Genomic DNA, 17,583 nt, shown 5'->3' on the forward strand with positions numbered 1-17,583 from the left:
AAAGAGCACTAAAGGCCCAAAACAAGTAGAGAAAGAAAATTTCTTTTATGCAATTGGTTGCTTATTATTTCGTTATGTACAACTACAGTTGCTGAGGATGGATAAAACACTAAATAATAAAAGAAATCCATTAAATTTTGGTTACATGATAAATCACACAAATCTATAGGCTGTCAGTTTAATTAAACACCTACGGATTACAATTACAAACAACTTAAACTGGAATGATCACAAAGAAAATGTGGGGAAACCAAATCAAAGCTTGTGTGTGTTTCACTGTCAGAATATTTAGGAGATGCAACATATCTACTAAAGATACTGCCAACACTATGCCTGTCTGCTCTCTTCTAGAATACTGTCACATGGCCTGGGATCTTTATCATATAGGATAGATGGAGCACATAAAAAATTTCAAAAGAAGGGCTCGTTTTATATAATCACAAAATAGGGAAAGAGTTTCGCAGTTGAGATGGTAATCATTAAAACAATGAGTTTTTTACTGCAGCACAATCTTTCCATGGACTTTCAGACTTTTCCAGATGCAAAAATACTTTTATGATGCCCACCCACATACGGAGGAAAATTCATTGTTAGAGATGGGAACTTTGGCAGAATTTCTTTTTAAATGTACATCTATCTTCAATTTCAATGTGAATCTGTGCAATTTGCATTTTTGTGAATGCCAAGCAACAGTTTTGTGTTGCCTTTCTCAGCCTTTTTTTACATAATTGCTGAAATAAATGCCTTTTTTTTATCATTATTTGCACCTTTATTATTAAAAATATTAATAAGTGTCCCCATGAAAAGAGGTACCAGTAGGTAAGGTTTTTTTAATTATCACTGGTGTTTCCTTGGCCTATTATCAGATGATATCTCCATCAAAAGCAACAATGAATGTTGAAGCTGAGATATGGTTTCATTGTTGTTCTAAATTTCTCTTTCTTTCAGTTTCCATTGTGAAATTGTTGAGCATGTATCTAGTAACTTGCTGAAATGTTGTGTTCCTATCACAGTAGATTGTAAAGTTACATTAATATTTCAGGTTCCAGTACATTTTATAATAACAGTAGAATAATTCTGTACAAAAGTCACCAGTTAGCCATTTTACCTCTGAAGATGTCTCCCACAGTCTGAGAGAAAATGTTAGGAGAAAGTTTTGTACACTGATTACGGCCTAACAGCTCGGGAGTTTTAAGTGATGTCTGTGCAAAATATGTTAGCAGTCAGTGAACTACAGGTTGTAGTATTATTGTGGACAAGCCATAAGACAAAATAAAAAAGACCTTAGGGGAATGAAAAAGGCAGTATGGGCTACCACAGGTGACAACCCATGTCATGCACTCTACCCACCTGGCAGTGAGTCATGGTGTGGCTACCAGAGTGCTGTTACTCAAGGCGAGACCTACAAGCATAAACATTCTTTGCAATTAGCTATAATAGAAGTTATAAAACCTATACACAGGCATCTTAGTGACACAAGATTATTAGAAAAATGTTTACATGGCAGGACTCAAAATCCAAATAAAAGTCTCAACAACTGCATGTGGGAACGGATACCAAAAACTATTCTAGTAGGACTAAACACTTTGAAAATAGGCATGCCAAATGCTGTTCTATGTTTCAATGATGGTGCACAGCGAAGGCTTAACGTTATGGAACTGTGTTTCAATGACGGTGCAGTGTCAAGGCTTAATGTTGTGGAGCTGATGGGAGTGCCTGGTGGACTAAATATGCATAGAGCTCTAATAGCCACTGACAGAAGGAGACTCTTTGAAGCAGAAAAATTGATGTTGGAAGCCCCCAAAGAAGCAACAACAATAAGTAGCAGTGTGAAAAAGAGAAGGGAGGAAGAACAACACAGGAAACAAGATTAATATGGGCCTGGGATGTATTAAAGCCATGCAAGTTTAATAGAAAATGCAAGTTTTAACTTTAACTTGAATTTCCTGAAAGTTAAATTATTTTATGGTCTGCTATACTTTGGCTAAAAACTAAGACAGGGAGCTTAAATTTTGTATACTGTCTTGAAACATGCTTAACTATAAAGTAAACTACTCTTGTGAATTACCGTATTTACTCGAATCTAAGCCGCACTCGAATCTAAGCCGCACCTGAAATATGAGACTCGAAATAAGGGGAAAAAAAATTCCCAAATCTAAGCCGCACCTGAAATTTGAGACTCGAAATTCAAGGGGAGAGAAAAGTTTTAGGCCACACCTCCAAATCGAAACAAAGTTGGTCCATTGTAATATGAGACACAATTTAGGTCGAATGAATGACGATACAGCTACAGTAGTTTGGTTCGAGTCGAAAGCTTAGCAGTTAAGCTTTACCAGGTAGCCATTGCTATGCGTCAGGCGCTCCGTCCGTATTTATACGGATACCCTTCCTTTTTCACGTGCTTCTTCTGGTTTGAATCGCTTGCTTATTTTGCTTTGATCTGATAAGTGCCGTTTTCAATGTTATAGGTGTTTACGTCAGTCACTGTAAGCTGAAAATGCATTACTATACTGTGTCATGCATTGTTTGTCGCACTCTGATAGTGCGTGTTTACGGCCTGTCGCTGCTCGCGGCATGGCTTGCTTTTGTGCGCGCTACTGCCGCCTACAATTAAAAAAAAGAGAGGAATCGTCACATTAGCGAAACAATGGCAAGAGACTGCTATTTGTTGTTACTTACACTGCTGCTTTCTTTGATAATGATCAACAAGAACCAAATAATAGACTGCGTATGATATAACATGTACTGAACGAAAGTTTGGCGAAAATTTTTCTCCGTTTGAAAATCTTTGCGGCCGCTTCTTTAGTACATCAAATTCTGCACAGAAATTAGTCATCTTAGATTTAAAAATCTAGTCAGTTGCTGTGCTTCATTTCTGACTGTATCACTATTAGGCATAAGAGTAATACGAATATAAACATGACACGATATGTATATTCTTCCGCGTTTGCTGTTGTCTCACTCTAGTTTCGTAGTTTATTTGGCAGACAGGATTTAAATGAGATAGAAGCAAACACGAAAGAATACATGGAAAAATGTTTATATTCGTATTATTCTTGTGGTGAAGAGAATACTGCATGTGATTCACATTTCATCAGGTTACTATTAGCAACCATCTCTTCTCACAGGTAGGAAAAACTTCGGAACGTAGAGTTGGCCATATTGACAAAAATCCCAGTATTACCAGTCGGATTTTCGTAGTACATTGAAATTCGAAGATGAACAATACGGAATTTGTATTTACTTCGTTGGATAATGTATGAAAATGCAGTGGTCGAAACTCGGGCGGAGAAAAGTGCTCGTCTTCCAATTATTTTTTTTTTTAATTTTATTTACTGACGCAGAGGTTTTGGCGCCAGTATTTATCTTTGTGCCTACAAAGGATGCCTGTGTAGCGCTACATATATTCGATGGCAGAAGTTAGTTGTGGCGGCACCTATCAACATTTTTCAGAACTTCTGCTTGCTTTGCACTCGATTCTAAGCCACAGGCGGTTTTTTGGATTACAAAAACCAGAAAAAAAGTGCGGCTTAGATTCGAGTAAATACGGTAACTTTGAAAATTAGATTTTTTAAAAAAAAAGAAAGAAAAAGAAGAAAAACCCTGAATTCATTTCCAAAATTTTTGATAATCATACTTAAATGACAGCACCATCTTTTCAATAGTTGGCTTTCAAGATAATAGTGTAAATAACTTACAGGACAGAAATAAACTTTCTACTTTGTTTCTATTTTGCGTAATGTGTACCTATGATGTGTACATAAATAATTAGCATGGTTTATTTCACTTGCAACAAAAAAAATACAATTAAAAAAAGTGTGAGCGCTAAAGCTGTGGTTCATACATAAAAAGTGTTCCCAAAAGATGTTTTAAAAGAGGTAAGCATCATATGGGCTTACAAATCTTATCCTTTGGGGTACACTGTCTATAAAACTGACAATTTTTTCAAGGTTTCCCCTGGTATTCAAGGACCGTCCCCTTAAAGACATTGCAACAAGTATCCCGCTGCCCTTTCAACCAATTGCAATGAAATGATAGTCACGGATTTCAGCAACAGTTTAAAATACTTCCAGTTTTCCCTGAGATGACTAAGGTGGTGTTGCTCTGGAAGATTAAGTATCTTCAACTGTAGCATCAAGGAAAATTCTTGAATCTTCAGACATGAGAAATGACTGAAATTTCATTGTGGTCGAGTTTGTTTCCTCCCACAAGTGATCTGCCACCTTCAAGAAAAAGGGCAACCTTTGATGCAGTGATAATGGCGGAGCATGTACCAGGGAAATTGGGTTCATTAGTTACGGAAAATTGTAAAATTGGCTTTTTCGGGAAGTCCTGATCTTGACAAACTTAGAAATATTCCAAAAATTCTATAAGCTGACAATTCTATTACAGTAAAAAAGGATCCCACAATAGCTTAGTATTTTAGGTTTGCTCTAATTACCTCTGTAGATGTTGGGAAGTCATTTACTCAGTTGAAAAATGTATTATCTGACAAGAGACTCAACATGACTCCAGAAAATTAAAAAAGCATTTGGCTGTCAGGTGCAACCAATAAGCTGATAAGGCATTGTAATGCAGAAGCTTTTAAGAATTTTTTTTTTCCTTTTCCTGTTGAGTGCATTTCTCATTTTGTTCAAAACTCTAAATACTTTAAAGATATAATATATGTTAACATACAATGTGGGTTGTGTGATTGTCTTAGTGTAGCCTAGTAAATAAATTGACGTGATAATGTCAGGTTTTTCTGTATTACCTATTTTAGCTATTTATAATGTGTTCTGTCTCCTTGTTTTAATTATTCGTAGGTTCTAAACTTCTGGCCTCTGATCATCGTAATAAAATAAAATGAAGTCATAATAAAATAAAATCAGTTTGCACAAAAGGATTTTCCTGCACATTATTTGACAGTGGAATGGAAGAGAAATAGTTTGAAGGCAGTTCAACGAAACCTCTGCCAAGCACTTATGTGTGAATTGTAGAATAAACATATAGATGTAATACTGGAGCTGATAAGTAATCCCACAGAGGCTCCAACACCTGTACCAACACGAGGAGGAACCGATCACTGTACTGTTAAGATTCTAGATCAGCATTTACACTATTAAAGCATTTATACAGTGGAATTAGTAATCACCCCACTATGTACAACTGCTCACATTATTATAAAATAGTCTCCATGATGAGAAACACTGTTGCATAAAGGCTCATAACATCAAAAAGGGAAATTAACTGGTTACATCTTCATTCAGGAAGCCACTCACAATGGAGTAATTAGTCATTGTGGAAATGCAACCACTTATTTCCTACAAAGAGTTACATGGAAATATGGAACAAAGAATGGTGGAATCCTCAAAAAGTAAGGGAACATCTCAACCACAAGCATATCCTTCACCCCCACCCCCCAGCCCTGTGTCATTGGTGCAACATCTGCCAATGTTCAAGGAGCTTATGAACCATCACTGTGCTTACAAAGTTCGATCAAATTTGTGTCAAAAAACATACTAGATATGTTAATGCTATCACTTCATAATGGATACCTACTGCCCACAACGAGTTTGACAGAGAGAACATAAATTGTATGCAATACGTAAATATTAGTTTGCCGTTGGGCAGATAATGTTCAAATACATGCAGATACTTTCTATTATAAAATTTTTATTAGTTTTTGACACTGGCTACCAGCATGAGGAATCTATCACAAAGTGAAGGTACAATGCTACTTAAGTCTATTAGAACCCAGAGCCATCTGGAATTTTTATTTTCAAGGAGAATAGTGGCAAACCGCAAAATACAAATTTGCAATTTCGCAAGAAATGGCTCTGGGTACATTTCCTAGTAGTCAATATGATGTGCAGCGGTTTATTTATTTTTACTGACTAAAATTTTTAGAGTCACAAGCCTAGAAAGAAATGGCACCAAACATTTTAATTTACATTCAAATACAAACTGTCTTACAGAAACCTTTTTTATGCATACAAATCATCATTCAAAAGTAACTGCAGTAAAAACAAACTAGAAAGTTATTTGCATTATGACCAAGTACCACAATGTGTGTCTGTATTAGGAGACTTGAATGATTCTTGATCTACATTCTAAGCCACAGTCTCAACAATAGTAAAGCTGCCTTAAATCTGGAGATTGGTTTGAATAGCATGGTTCTATACTATCCAAGACTATCTGAAGTGGTGTGCCCTTGCCTCCTCCAGCCAATGAACTGACTAACCTATCTGATTAAAGAACAACCTACAGCTGAACATTTATCCTGAAGCGCAGTGCAACTTTCCTTTTCATAGGCAAAAGAAGCAACACAATATGAACAATAAAATCAGAGTACATAAGGACACATATTTTCCTACCAGTTGGGTAGAATGTCAGCAATACTGATGGTAATTTGCAATGGTGGTAGTTCTGCTGCCAGTTATCATTGTGATTAGGATAACTAGTGTGGACCTTGTTTTAGCCTAATCATTTGACTATACATACATAAGGTGCCTGAACTATGAAAGCCATGAAAAAACAGGATATTGAATAGCAAGCCTTTTTTTTTCTTAATTGAAACACATACACAATTACAAAGTGCAATTTAGACGACTGCTCAATCTTTAAAAGATGTAACCAATCACAAAAATATTCAACTGTATTAATCAGAGACACATTTAGGTGACCAGAGAAGACACGTGAAAACCAATGAAAGAAATATCCTTTGAGTCCTTAAAGCAATGGGCTATAAACTGTTAAATAAAATGTGATAAAAATTTCCATGGCTACAGTCACACAAAAAGAGAGGAGCTGATGCATTTCAACGAAATGTACTATCAAATAACAATGGGAAATGAATACTACATTTTAACATACCTTCATTTTCAGATTCTGGCATGGGTGTAGATCGACGTGCTGGGGAATTTTCTCCGTCAACATCCTTTTGTTCAGCTAACCGCTGCACATGGATTGGAACCTCTATGTCAAAAAGTGATGGGATGGATCTGGAACCTCTCTTCGCACTCCCATTCCCAGATCGATGCACAGAACTCCTGTCACTCCTATCAGACCTCTCCCCTCTTTCCACCCTCTCGCTTCTATCTCTTTCCCTCTCCCTATCCCTTTCCCTGTCATTTCTGTCTGGACGATCGCCTCGTTCATTATCTCTTCTTTTATGGTACGATCCAGAAGAATTACTGTCACGACCCACACGTGGGTAATCACCCAGCAAGTCTTTTGGTGCAGTCTCTAGATGCTATAAGAAACAGATAATTTCATAATTAAAATTTAAATTTTGGGGACTATGTTCATAAAATGCTACATTCAGTTCCTTTACTTATTTTATGCAACCCATCTTGTCAAGCAGCACAGCACACCATCTACTCCCAACTATAATTCACAAAGATAAACCAGAAGGGTCATCAGACAGAAATTTAAAGTGATATCCAATATTATTAAACATATATAATGAAATATTTGCCATGGGGTAAATGCATGTCAGTTCCATTTGCCAAACCAGTAGTTTAAAAGCTAACACATTCAAACTAAAGGTAATTCCGTCACAATTTGTGTAGTGTTCAACTCCTCACCCTCTGCAATAAACCATTTGTCATCACAGTCTATGTGTGGTCCTGTGCAAGTTTAATGACAGAAAACCATTGTTTTGATAGATTATATTATCTGGAAGAGAAGGTGTGTTTGAACTATTGTTATGCTAGTGACAGGCGAAATATTTGCTTAGATTTCACTGTCACAAGCCACAAAGTGAAAAACTTTGAGAGAAATAAATAATTTAAAGCTTAAGACAACAACTGCTACTTCATAAATTAGAACATATGGACGTCAACCATATTCACCCTGTTGACGTTAGTACTAAAACATGACACCAAATGTGTATTTTGCAGCTTACAGCACTCATTATTAATGCTACTGATGTTCTATACACCATAAGAATTTTTCCCAGAGCTATTTTTTGACCACAAAAGAACAAGACCAGTTTAAGAGTCTGTAAATACCACAGCTGATGATTTTGGTTAAAAGTAGGAACTAAATGTAGTACATTCCAGGTGGACGTATTGTGTTCGAGTATAATGACTTTTCTGGAGACTAGAAATCTACTCTGTAGGAATCAGCATGGGTTTCGAAAAAGACGGTCATGTGAAACCCAGCTCGCGCTATTCGTCCACGAGACTCAGAGGGCCATAGACACGGGTTCACAGGTAGATGCCGTGTTTCTTGACTTCCGCAAGGCGTTCGATACAGTTCCCCACAGTCGTTTAATGAACAAAGTAAGAGCATATGGTCTATCAGACCAATTGTGTGATTGGATTGAGGAGTTCCTAGATAACAGGACGCAGCATGTTATTCTCAATGGAGAGAAGTCTTCCGAAGTAAGAGTAATTTCAGGTGTGCCGCAGGGGAGTGTCATAGGACCGTTGCTATTCACAATATACATAAATGACCTGGTGGATGACATCGGAAGTTCACTGACGCTTTTTGCAGATGATGCTGTGGTGTATCGAGAGGTTGTAACAATGGAAAATTGTACTGAAATGCAGGAGGATCTGCAGCGAATTGACGCATGGTGCAGGGAATGGCAACTGAATCTCAATGTAGACAAGTGTAATGTGCTGCGAATACACAGAAAGATAGATCCTTTATCATTTAGCTACAAAATAGCAGGTCAGCAACTGGAAACAGTTAATACCATAAATTATCTGGGAGTACGCATTAGGAGTGATTTAAAATGGAATGATCATATAATGTTGATTGTCGGTAAAGCAGATGCCAGACTGAGATTCATTGGAAGAATCCTAAGGAAATGCAATCCGAAAACAAAGGAAGTAGGTTACAGTACGCTTGTTCGCCCACTGCTTGAATACTGCTCAGCAGTGTGGGATCCGTACCAGATAGGGTTGATACAAGACATAGAGAAGATCCAACGGAGAGCAGCGCGCTTCGTTACAGGATCATTTAGTAATCGCGAAAGCGTTACAGAGATGATAGATAAACTCCAGTGGAAGACTCTGCAGGAGAGACGCTCAGTAGCTCGGTACGGGCTTTTGTCAAAGTTTCGAGAACATACCTTCACCGAAGAGTCAAGCAGTATATTGCTCCCTCCTACGTATATCTCGCGAAGAGACCATGAGGATAAAATCAGAGAGATTAGAGCCCACACAGAGGCATACCGACAATCCTTCTTTCCACGAACAATACGAGACTGGAATAGAAGGGAGAACCGATAGAGGTACTGAAGGTACCCTCCGCCACACACCGTCAGGTGGCTTGCGGAGTATGGACGTAGATGTAGATAGATGTAGAGACGGAAACAGTTTGAAAAGGTTGTAAAAGTATTGCAGAAAAGATTGTGCTGAGAAATAATCTTTAAAAAAATTCAGTACTTTGCATCATTTCTAAGTTAATTAACATTGAAGTTAGCTAATCAGGTCGTTGTGCATGTAAATTCAAGCGGCTTACCAGAGATGGTGTCGCCAAATGTGTTCTTCATTCACTTTCCTAAAACTGAACAAAAGAGTGATACAGAAACTGGACATGGGACCATAGTAAAAATCAAACAAAGGCTGAGTTGCTTAATGTGCTATCATCTACACTACATATCAATAGACACTAACTGTATCTGGTAGGCTGCTTGAATTTCCACATGCAATGGCCTGATTGGCTAACTTCAGTACTAAGTAACTCTGAAACAGTGCAACATATCAATTTTCTTTCTTACCAATTACTTCTCAGCACAACCTATCTGAAACAACCTTATAAGCTTTTCAGACTGTTTCTGACTACCCTGTATACTACCCCCCCCTCCCCTCCCCTACCCCCCTTCTCTCTCTCTCTCTCTCTCTCTCTCTCTCTCTCTCTCTCTCTCTCTCTCTCTACCACCGAACCCCACCAGTGAACGATATATGATACAGCACAACATTTTGTCACTCGAGAAAGAAATCATGGATGACCTTGTCTATTTTGTCTGCTGGGAACAATTTCAGACTACCTATAACTCACAGTTAGGATCAGAGAATAATATTAAATTAATCACTGTCCTTTAAATCACTTACATCCATGACTAATATCTGCTGAAATAATTTAGTAGACTAATACTGTTGATATTTACAGCCAATACTATTCTTCTTTTAGTCACTCTAACATACATAAAGGTGCACTTATGATGATATAAATACTATTAGAACAGATGGTGAAATGTGACCTCGAATATTTCAGGAATTTTCATGACCTCAGTAGTAAGGGGGAAGGAGGCAGTCTTTCTCCAGTATCGTTTGTTAGCATCAATTGCACCTAGTTCTCCAGTTACTTCTTTACTTGCATATCTTTCATTTTTGCTTGTTGTGTATCTAACAATTCAGTTGTTGCTCACATTTAAAAACACACACACAAAGAAACGTGAATGTGGAGCTCAATAAAATACACTGTAAACTGCTCTGCCACACAAAACATGTTTTAATACTCTTGGAACCACTGAATATGTACTGTCTTTGATGTAAAACCTGCCACCATCTTGCCACCACAAACACTAAGTGTGAGTTGTTCACTTAAGACACAAGTAAAAATGGCCACACACCAGAATTTTAAGTCTATCCATCTGCATGATCTGAAAATATAGTAAGGTATGAAAATTTCTGGAGGAAGCGTTGTCTTCCACTTGAGTTGTTGTTGTTGTTGTGCTATATTTGCTTGTGATCTGGTGGTAAAAGTCTTACATGAAGATGCGAAGACTGAAGTCCCAGTTCACTCCTTACTTTAATGTTTTAACTGTATTTTGTCTGTCTGCTTAAAGTATAAGTCCAATGCAAGCCCAAAAATAACAACAGTATAGGTACCTTTCCATGAAAGAGCTTGTGGCTGAGTAAAGATTACAACAATTTGCACTTAAGAGTTTCCTTGCCATGCAGCAGACAGTAGCCCCTGGCAACAGCCATCATCCACTCAAGTGATCATGATGCAATGTATCTTCAGCATGTTTCTGATCTAATATTGGCAAGCATACAATTGTTTGATGTTTTAGTTTGATTTTTCTAAAAACTTTGATAAACTAAGTGGACAGCATGCAATAACACCACAGTGCAGACATTGCTCACACAGCATATAACATGAGGAACACTGAAGGGAGCAAACTACCATCAAAGTTAAGTTGTCTAAAACAAAACTGGTTTAGTGTATAAGTTTGAAATGTTTATGTTTGATGTGTTGGCAAATAGGTTAGCATCAGTGTATCAACTGCCATTTTCCTTGAAATTCTAGTATTTGCCTTGCAGTTGCATATTGGATTTTGCATATTTGAATCTAAAAAAATCTTGTTTTTGTGTTACAAAATATGGTCTCAAGAGGGAGAACATCTAACATTTGTGACACATTGTTCATTTTGGATTTAATAGAGGCATTAGGCAGTGGAGGCTCCTTGAAACATTTGTGCTGTATGTGGGGTAACCTGCTATTGAAGAAATTATCTCAGAAAATGATTTTCTTGATTCAAGAAAGATTGTTCTGGCATGAATGATTTTAGTTAATTGGCAAATATGATGCACTTTTACCATTTAACCTTCATGCGACATTTCCATTCAATGGGCAAGGTTCGGAAGTCAGGTGCAAGATAACTGCATGCTCTAACTGAAAGTAACAAAACTCAAAGGGCTGAATGTATCTGCTTTTCTGCTTGAAAGTCCTTAATTTGCTCACTGACCATTCCTATGTAACACTGTTGCCAAGTCACAAGTTATACCACCATTTTAACTTCATAAAATGAAATTATTGGCCATTTCCTGACATAGGATGCCTTCTCAAGCAAACAGCAGCGTAGACAGATAATATTTTACATTTGATGGCACAAAAATGGTGGTTTGTAATACTAATTGCTCCCCAGGAGTGTCAATTGCAGCAGGCATTTGTTGCCAATAACTGATATATCTTTCAGTTGCAGTGTAAGAAAAACCACCAAGAAAACTGAATCAAGTGTTGCTATTCCAAGATAATGCCCACCTGCACTTGGCTGATTTCACCAGAGAAGCTATCAGAAAAACTTTTTTCTGGACAAAAGTGCATTCTGAACCTGTTTCATAGAATCTTTAACTACAAACCATTAGGTTTCTTCAAGTGTGGAATCGGTGTACTGCTTGAGTATTGTCAGACTGTCTTAAATAATGTAACAGAATATATAGTTATTTTATGATTAATTTATCTCTTACATTTCCTGCTGTGTTCAATAAACTGATTGAAACACATCATAAAATATGCACTACACTAATAACTTAGCACAATAACCTTACAACCAAAGCTCATCTTACTAAAACATACAGTACATTTAACATGAGCATGCCTAAACTGTGGCTTCCAAATTTAATACTACATATTTCCATAATTAACCAATCATCCACATTATATGTTGAAATTTTAAGTTTTACTTAGAATTAATTATGGTATCTAAAGAAAATACCGAATTTTTGTTTTCAGATGTCTTTAGTACCTTACCTTCATTAGGACAGTTCTCATTTGTTCAGACAAAGGGCCATGGCTGAATTTGCATCGAGCACCTGAATAGCATTTAAGTCCAGTATGAAAAAATTTACATGGGAAAGACTCATGTAGGTACAAGCATTTGTCTTTCTTTGCGCAACAATCCATCAAATAAAATTTGCACAGTTCATTTTTTCGGGCGGGCATGGCATCGTGAGAATATGGACAATCTTCACCCTGTAAATACAAATTTAATTATACTACAATTCACCTTTATATAATGAGCTTAATAACTAAATATTTATTTAATTATTTAGTGACTGAAATTGGAGCTGGTCTGCTTCAATTTCATATTTAAAAATTAACAATAATTTTATGTGTTGGCTGATATTTAGAAGTGCAGTTGGCATAGATATATTAATCTGTCTTAACTTTCACAAAGCTATATCACATGACCAATTGCTGCCACTAATTTCCAAACAAGCAAAAAATGTTGTATGTGCTAACTCATAGCCTGATTTCTTAACTGATGTATCACCTTACTACACACGGTGTTACATTAAAATTATGAGAGCTGTGCCCTACGAGAAAGTTGTTTCAGTAAAGGCTGAACATAGTTGGATTTATTGAGATTTACTAACCTTGTGACATTTCCCTTGCATGAAGAACATACAAACATCAGAGCGATTGTCACGTCCTCCTATTCGTCTCATACCTCCACGCATCTTGCCAATGTTCTTTCCACTTGTCACATCCTTCCGACTTAGTGGCATTCTCTTGTTCATGTGATGTCCTCCACGTTGACTACCAATGTCTCCCCCACCACGTCCCATCGAACCACTCCCACCTCGCATTCTTCGTTTTGCTCCTCGGCCAATGTTTCGGCGCAAACTGTCTTCATCACTACCTCGTCCTCCCCTCCGAACAGGGAACTCATCTCGTGCTTCATAGTCAGATCCCTCTTCATGGTAGGAATCATATGCCTCATCAAATGCACCTGGAAACAATGTCGCTTAAATTAATGGAACACAAAGAGAATGGAAACATCCTTTATAAAAATATGCCCCTATCTTCCATACACAAAGAGAATGGAAACATTCTTTATAAAAATATGCCCCTATCTTCCATAATCTTTTGATGTTTAACTCACATTCTATCACTTGTTTTCACAATTTATCACAAAGTTATTCCAATTATCCAACTCAGAATCATTCTTTACACTTTCGATTTCACACATTTTGCCAAATTCAACTGAAGTTTCACCTCCAACCTCCATCTGCATCTCCTCTGCCCAGAACAGAAATCAGAAAATTGTTAACATTCAGTGATCAAATATTGGTGGCTCTTTCCTACTGTTTTCTTTAAAAGTTCCAAAATATTCTAGCTCGCAGATCTATGTATTAATGGTATCTCATACAATGACAAATAAGCCTCTATTTCTGTTTATTGCATGAAGCCAGTGATCTCACAGATAGCCAATTACTGTAGTGACTTACTAGCTTTCAGTATCTTCAGATACATAGCCTTGGAATCCACAACGCTAGTAGTTACCTAGTTCCCAATTAAAAGAAGTTTACCTAACTGACACTCAGTATTCTGTAGAAAAACTGCCACAGTCTTACATGTGGAGAGATTAGCACTTTTAGATCGTATTCCACATCTATCTAAATTAGTAAATGCCATTTCCCTAACTCAGCTGTAATGGCATACTATAGTAAACAAACCTCAATGCGATGGTATGATCCTCATTAATGTAATCTTTATCATATTTGATCCTAAGGGTACATGGGATCTGTTTCTACAGATCACTTGGTCATACCTAATCCAGCACAAGCTCATACTGAAGATAATGACTACTTAAAATGAATTGTAAACAGTGATGTATGAGCCCAAAGCAATAAAAGACAATCCATTTGTAGCATTTTAGAATTGTGTTAAATATTCAGACAATTCTAATATACTTGAAGTTAATTAAAACAAATAAATATACCAAATGCATAAATCAAAACAGTGAGTAGTCGAAGAAGGTTAAGAAAGCTCACTAAGATATCAATATTACTGAGAAAGGAAAAATAATGTAAGAAAATTTAATAAAAAATACAATGTTTTGGTGAGTATTTAATATGTGATGAGAATTATAATTGTGAAGTGTGTTATGTGGAGAATTTAATAATGCAGGTACACTTTTGCTTGAAGACTGACTGATTCTACCAAATAGGAATAAATACAACCATTTACATTACACTAACCTTGATCACCAAAGAAAGAGTTCTCCCCAAAATTTCTGGAAGGAGATTCTTCAGGGTGGAAATTACTTCGGGTGTTAGGAGATGCTCCTCGGACAAATAACATCTCATCTTCATCTCCTTGTTCGTCCTTGTCTTCCCAAACATCTTTATGGTGTGATTTCCTCCGTTTCTAAATATACCACAAAATACAATCTTTCTTTGCACTTTAAATGCTAACAGAAAGCACAGTTCTAATTACTTGCATAGAAGAAAAATTATAATTTGTCGACCTGAGTTTAAAAAATTTAAACCAATGGTATAACAACAGAAGAAAAAAATTATAAAAAGCAAAAGTAGAAATAAATCACAATAGCTCTGTAACACTTTACAAATGCATTTTGAAACAATAAGTAACTATGCTCTGAAGACACATGGCAACGTACCCAAAGGACAGCACTCTCAAGAGGGGCCTCAGATAAATATTTTTTCTTTTCACTTATGTTTTGGCTTCCATTTCTTTCATTTAACAAAAAATACTCTCTCAAACATCATTCAAGTATAGGAAGACCACATTTTTCACAAACTAATGCCTAGTATTTTTTCTGTGAATTGACAGTTCTTGGTGTCTTGTTTGCCTCAGAGCTCTGTACTAGTATCTTTCAGAAAAAAACAATATATAATTCATAACAGGTACTAACTACTTAACACATTTTAACATTCTGTTATTTATCACAAAAAAATCCAAGGGAAGTGGTAGAACATAAAAAAGCCTGTCCCTTGACTGAAACTTGGCTTCAGTTGTGTTGTAGTCAGTGAAACCAGAAAACGCCACTTAGAAATTCAGTCAAATGCACGACCAGACATTCAATGGTGTAACTCTTGCACACAGTCACTAAGCAATATACAAACCTGTCTGACCACGTATTTCAATAGCGGCAACCACTGCCTAACTGCCTATCCTTTATTACACATACAGAAAACAACAATACAGGAGTGATTGTTACTGATAAATCTAACAAGTAAGGGAGAGCTTTCACACAAAATAAATAGTACTAGTAGTGCAATTAAAGATCTGAGGACAAAAGGGAGACCACAGACAAAAATAATGATATAGGATGTACAGATGTACTGGATTCAAAAATTTACATGACTATCATACAAAATTATTATGAACTGTGCAGACAGACTTCAGTGTGATCTTTGTTTTATTGGTGTGTCAGACATGTCACTCAGTCTCACATTCCAACCTGATGTCAAACAAAATTCCTATCACACTGGAACAGGAAAAAAATATTCTGTGCTATGGTCTTAAACCATAGCATGCATGACAATCTGACAACTGCTAGAGTAAAATTGTATCTGCAAGTAGAAAAGCAAACATAATTTGAATTGCATTGTTATGAGAGACTTTCCATCACACAGTCATGCTTGGTTGTCTTCCACAGAACTCCTACCAACCCTCTCAGGACCAACAGAAATGTTTTGACAGGTCTGTCCTAATGTTACCCACAATTCAATGAACCTAACTGCTTCCATATTTTAAATATAGAATTTCTTAAAGGAAGAACTCGACTGTAATGATGTAGAAGTTGAATGCACTAAAAATGACAAAAACATATTGAAATAATGCTTGTTCAGTCTATTTAGTGTCTATTTACTTTCTTTCAATGCTAATGTTGCCTAGCTTACTAAAGAAATGTTGATTGAAAGTATTGTAAGCCTACTAAAAAACAGAAGACAATATTTTCTTATAATGAAAAAAGAAGTTGGAGATGCCAAGTATTGCCTGTGTCAACTTATTTTTTCTTCTTTGTAAATAAAATTACCTTAGAATCTCTCTTATCATCTTCATCTTCATTCTCCTCTCTGTGTTTCTTCTTGCGTTTCTTTTTCTTTAGTCGCCTTTCATCATCTGAGGATGTTCTATTTTCGTCCTTCTCTTCATTATCAGTAGTGGTTTCATTTTTAGACACAGTTGTAGCATTTGGACTAGTGGAGCTGGCAGGTCCAGTTGCTGCCTCAGTACCTGCTAAAGCTGCCTTCAATGCTTTCTCAACATTGCTTGCCCAGTCATCCTCTTCTGTTTCACTGTCATCATTCATCAGCCGTGGTTCATGGTAAATCCGAGGACCCATTTGTCTTCGGTGGTGCTGTGGTGGATGGCGGCGGGGAGGACGGGGAATCATAGGTACACGGCGTTCCTTCTTTACTGGAGGTGGAACAACTGGAACTTGCACTGGTACCTGTTCAGTCTTTGGCACTGGTGGAGTTTCATCAGGAGTTTGCACCTCACCTTCTTCTGGTAATTCTCCATCTTCAATCTCACCCTCTTCTAGATCAGCCTCAGTCATACTGCAAAATGTTCATGCCATTGTCAGACATACGATAAATCAGCGAATACATATTTTCATTTACTCACTATATCTACATAAATATTTATCAGATTATTTCCCATTAAAATATCTTATGCTCTGGTACCATTAAACTATTTTACATTCTCTCCTTTTTATTATTGAAAATTATTATTTCAAAAGCTAAAATTCTGTATGCCGTCATCGAAAATTGTGTCCTCCTCCTCCCCCCACCTCATCCTTTCAGAATGTTACTGTGTTATATTTAAATAAAAATTCTTCTCGAAGAGAGAATTTATGATGAGCATATACAGCTCAAATTCAGGTCACATAGCTTGGCCATACTGACAGCCGCACCATTGGTGCAACCACAATGATGGAGTATCTGTCGAGAGGCCAGACAAACATTTGACTCCAGAAGAGAGGCAGCAGCCTTTTCAGTAGTTGCAAAGAACTGTTTAGATGACTAGCTGATCTTGACCTGCAACATCTACCAACATGACCTTACTGTGTTTCTATTGTAAACGATTGAAAGCAAGCCATTA

General features: G+C 36.8%; 1 protein-coding gene across 4 annotated transcripts in view; it reads right to left on the reverse strand.

Moving 5' to 3' along the window:
• Positions 1–17,583, reverse strand: part of LOC126100524 (uncharacterized) — a 79,307-nt gene that overhangs the window by 16,782 nt on the left and 44,942 nt on the right. For all 4 annotated transcript variants that reach the window (XM_049911136.1, XM_049911139.1, XM_049911137.1 and 1 more), the window contains exons 2-6: positions 16,514–17,039; positions 14,709–14,877; positions 13,101–13,456; positions 12,475–12,696; positions 6,856–7,234 (exon numbers count right to left, since the gene is read on the reverse strand). In XM_049911136.1, the coding sequence (XP_049767093.1) occupies positions 6,856–7,234; positions 12,475–12,696; positions 13,101–13,456; positions 14,709–14,877; positions 16,514–17,039 (1,652 nt within the window). The remainder of the gene's footprint in view (positions 1–6,855; positions 7,235–12,474; positions 12,697–13,100; positions 13,457–14,708; positions 14,878–16,513; positions 17,040–17,583) is intronic.

Source organism: Schistocerca cancellata, chromosome 9 (assembly GCF_023864275.1).
Source record: "Schistocerca cancellata isolate TAMUIC-IGC-003103 chromosome 9, iqSchCanc2.1, whole genome shotgun sequence".
NCBI classification, from domain to species: Eukaryota; Metazoa; Arthropoda; class Insecta; order Orthoptera; family Acrididae; genus Schistocerca; species Schistocerca cancellata.